Source organism: Oncorhynchus keta, chromosome 25, assembly GCF_023373465.1.
Source record: "Oncorhynchus keta strain PuntledgeMale-10-30-2019 chromosome 25, Oket_V2, whole genome shotgun sequence".
NCBI classification, from domain to species: Eukaryota; Metazoa; Chordata; class Actinopteri; order Salmoniformes; family Salmonidae; genus Oncorhynchus; species Oncorhynchus keta.
Genome location: NC_068445.1, coordinates 42007225 through 42010099, shown reverse-complemented (window position 1 = coordinate 42010099; position 2875 = coordinate 42007225). Strand labels below are relative to the sequence as shown.

At 43.5% G+C, this 2875-nt stretch overlaps 1 protein-coding gene across 1 annotated transcript in view; it reads right to left on the bottom strand.

Moving 5' to 3' along the window:
* The window catches only part of LOC118379418 (extracellular matrix organizing protein FRAS1-like), a 420646-nt gene extending 419571 nt beyond the window's left edge, over nt 1–1075 (bottom strand). The window contains 1 exon segment of the mRNA XM_052479627.1: nt 497–1075. Coding sequence (XP_052335587.1) covers nt 497–566 — 70 coding nt within the window. The 5' untranslated portion in view covers nt 567–1075.
* Between the last annotated feature and the right edge of the window lie 1800 nt (nt 1076–2875).

Genomic DNA, 2875 nt, shown 5'->3' with positions numbered 1-2875 from the left:
GTGAGGCATTTGATCAATTCAATCTCAGTTAGAGGCAGATTACAGATGACAGATTTACCTGGCTGGTTGGGATTATATTCTGTCTGGACATGAATAATAAATCAGACAAATGGGACATTTCTTTCCACACAGAGAAAGCGAGGAAAGAAGCCAGCTGGTTTATAGAGTGGTCTGTCTATTCCCCTGTTATAACATGAGGATCCAAAGATGTGCATACGGCCTATTCTTAAAAGTCATAGTGTCTCGGGTTGTATTTCTGTTTTAGAATGTCAGAACTAAGTTTCACTTAATAACCAGAAAATATATATTTAGAACCTAAACGCAGTCAAATACACTACCTATGTTTGCAACGCAACCTTTTGCGATATATTAATATATATGAATAATATCCAAGCCTAACCGTTTTTTAAATATATATTTTTTTACAGATGTTCTTTCCATAATCGATAAATAAAAAGTTAATTCACGTGATTGCATAAGAGACTAAAATACCCACCATGTATTTCTGAAGTGGCGGTGAGAAGAATTCCAGCCAAAGCGGCTACGAGGATCCATTGTAAAGCCATAGTCACCGCCACCGCATACAATCCAATGGGGCAGAACTTAAATGCAGAATCTTTCTAGTTCAAAACTAATCGATTCTCAGATATCATTATTGATTTTCCGATGTTTCAGATAAACGACAACACTGGGCAAAGCCAGCCAGAAGAATGTTTGACTGGGCTGGAGAATAGTTCAGAAGTTACACGTAAAGACAGCAGGTAGGAACGGGGACCCCTTCTCTCTCTAGCTCTCTCACTAACTCTGAAAAACGCTGCAGGTCTGGACTCCGGAGCGAAGGAATGCAGTCCCAACTGTTCGCGATCGGCGAAACTTCAAGACAAAAACGCAGGTGTCATCGACCGTAGATTTAAAAGCTGTACAGCATGACGACGTATGAAAATCCGTTTCCAGCCCGTATAATTATAGACTAAAATCCGCTCGCTCACTTGCAATGGTCGCGTTGTGCAAGAACTGAGGCGACGCTATAAAGTGCCCTGCTATGCAGGGTTTCTTTTCCCTCTCTCTCCAAGCACACTCCAAACCGTAGGACGTCCCCCAGCACACCACCCGGACGATTGAATGCAGTCTAGGGATAGAAACGTATGATGTGCGGTCTGCTCTAAATGAATAAAATATAGGGCTTTGCTCTGCAACAACAGCTATGTAACATCTTTCTCATTCCTCTAACCATGCTTGAACAGGCCCAATATGCTACCAGGTTGTTATGCGTTCTGGGGCCAATATGCTACCAGGTTGTTATGCGTTCTGGGGCCAATATGCTACCAGGTTGTTATGCGTTCCGTCTGAACGGGCCCAACAATATGCTACCAGGTTGTTATGAGTTCCGTCTGAACGGTCCCAACAATATGCTACCAGGTTGTTATGAGTTCCGTCTGAACGGGCCCAACAATATGCTACCAGGTTGTTATGAGTTCCGTCTGAACGGTCCCAACAATATGCTACCAGGTTGTTATGAGTTCCATCTGAACGGGCCCAACAATATGCTACCAGGTTGTTATGAGTTCCGTCTGAACGGGCCCAACAATATGCTACCAGGTTGTTATGAGTTCCGTCTGAACGGGCCCAACAATATGCTACCAGGTTGTTATGAGTTCTGTTTGAACAGGCTCAACAGGCCCAATATGCTACCAGGTTGTTATGAGTTCCGTCTGAACGGGCCCAACAATATGCTACCAGGTTGTTATGAGTTCTGTTTGAACAGGCTCAACAGACCCAATATGCTACCAGGTTGTTTGTTATGAGTTCCATCTGAACGGGCCCAACAATATGCTACCAGGTTGTTATGAGTTCCGTCTGAACGGGCCCAACAATATGCTACCAGGTTGTTATGAGTTCCGTCTGAACGGGCCCAACAATATGCTACCAGGTTGTTATGAGTTCCGTCTGAACGGTCCCAACAATATGCTACCAGGTTGTTATGAGTTCCGTCTGAACAGTCCCAACAATATGCTACCAGGTTGTTATGAGTTCCGTCTGAACGGGCCCAACAATATGCTACCAGGTTGTTATGAGTTCCGTCTGAACGGGCCCAACAATATGCTACCAGGTTGTTATGAGTTCTGTTTGAACAGGCTCAACAGGCCCAATATGCTACCAGGTTGTTATGGGTTCTGGATTGAACAGGCTCAACAGGCCCAATATGCTACCAGGTTGTTATGGGTTCTGTTTGAACAGGCTCAATATACCCAATATGCTACCAGGTTGTTATGGGTTCTGTTTGAACAGGCTCAATAAGCTACCAGGTTGTAATGGGTTCTGTTTGAACAGGCTCAATATACCCAATATGCTACCAGGTTGTAATGGGTTCTGTTTGAACAGGCTCAATAAGCTACCAGGTTGTAATGGGTTCTGTTTGAACAGGCTCAATATACCCAATATGCTACCAGGTTGTTATGGGTTCTGTTTGAACAGGCTCAACAGGCCCAATATGCTACCAGGTTGTTATGAATTCCGTCTGAACGGTCCCAACAATATGCTACCAGGTTGTTATGAATTCCGTCTGAACGGGCCCAACAATATGCTACCAGGTTGTAATGGGTTCTGTTTGAACAGGCTCAATATACCCAATATACTACCAGGTTGTTATGGGTTCTGTTTGAACAGGCTCAATATGCCCAATATGCTACCAGGTTGTTATGGGTTCTGTTTGTAGTAGCAATTGCATATTATAGTGTTATAAAACAATCCATTATTGCTGGCCTATAAACATACTCAAGTTTGGAAGAACTGACAATTAAATAAACAATTCATTCAGCAAGCACGTTCGAAGAGTTGACATTCCTCTAGGTCACACAGGAGCAACCTAATCTTC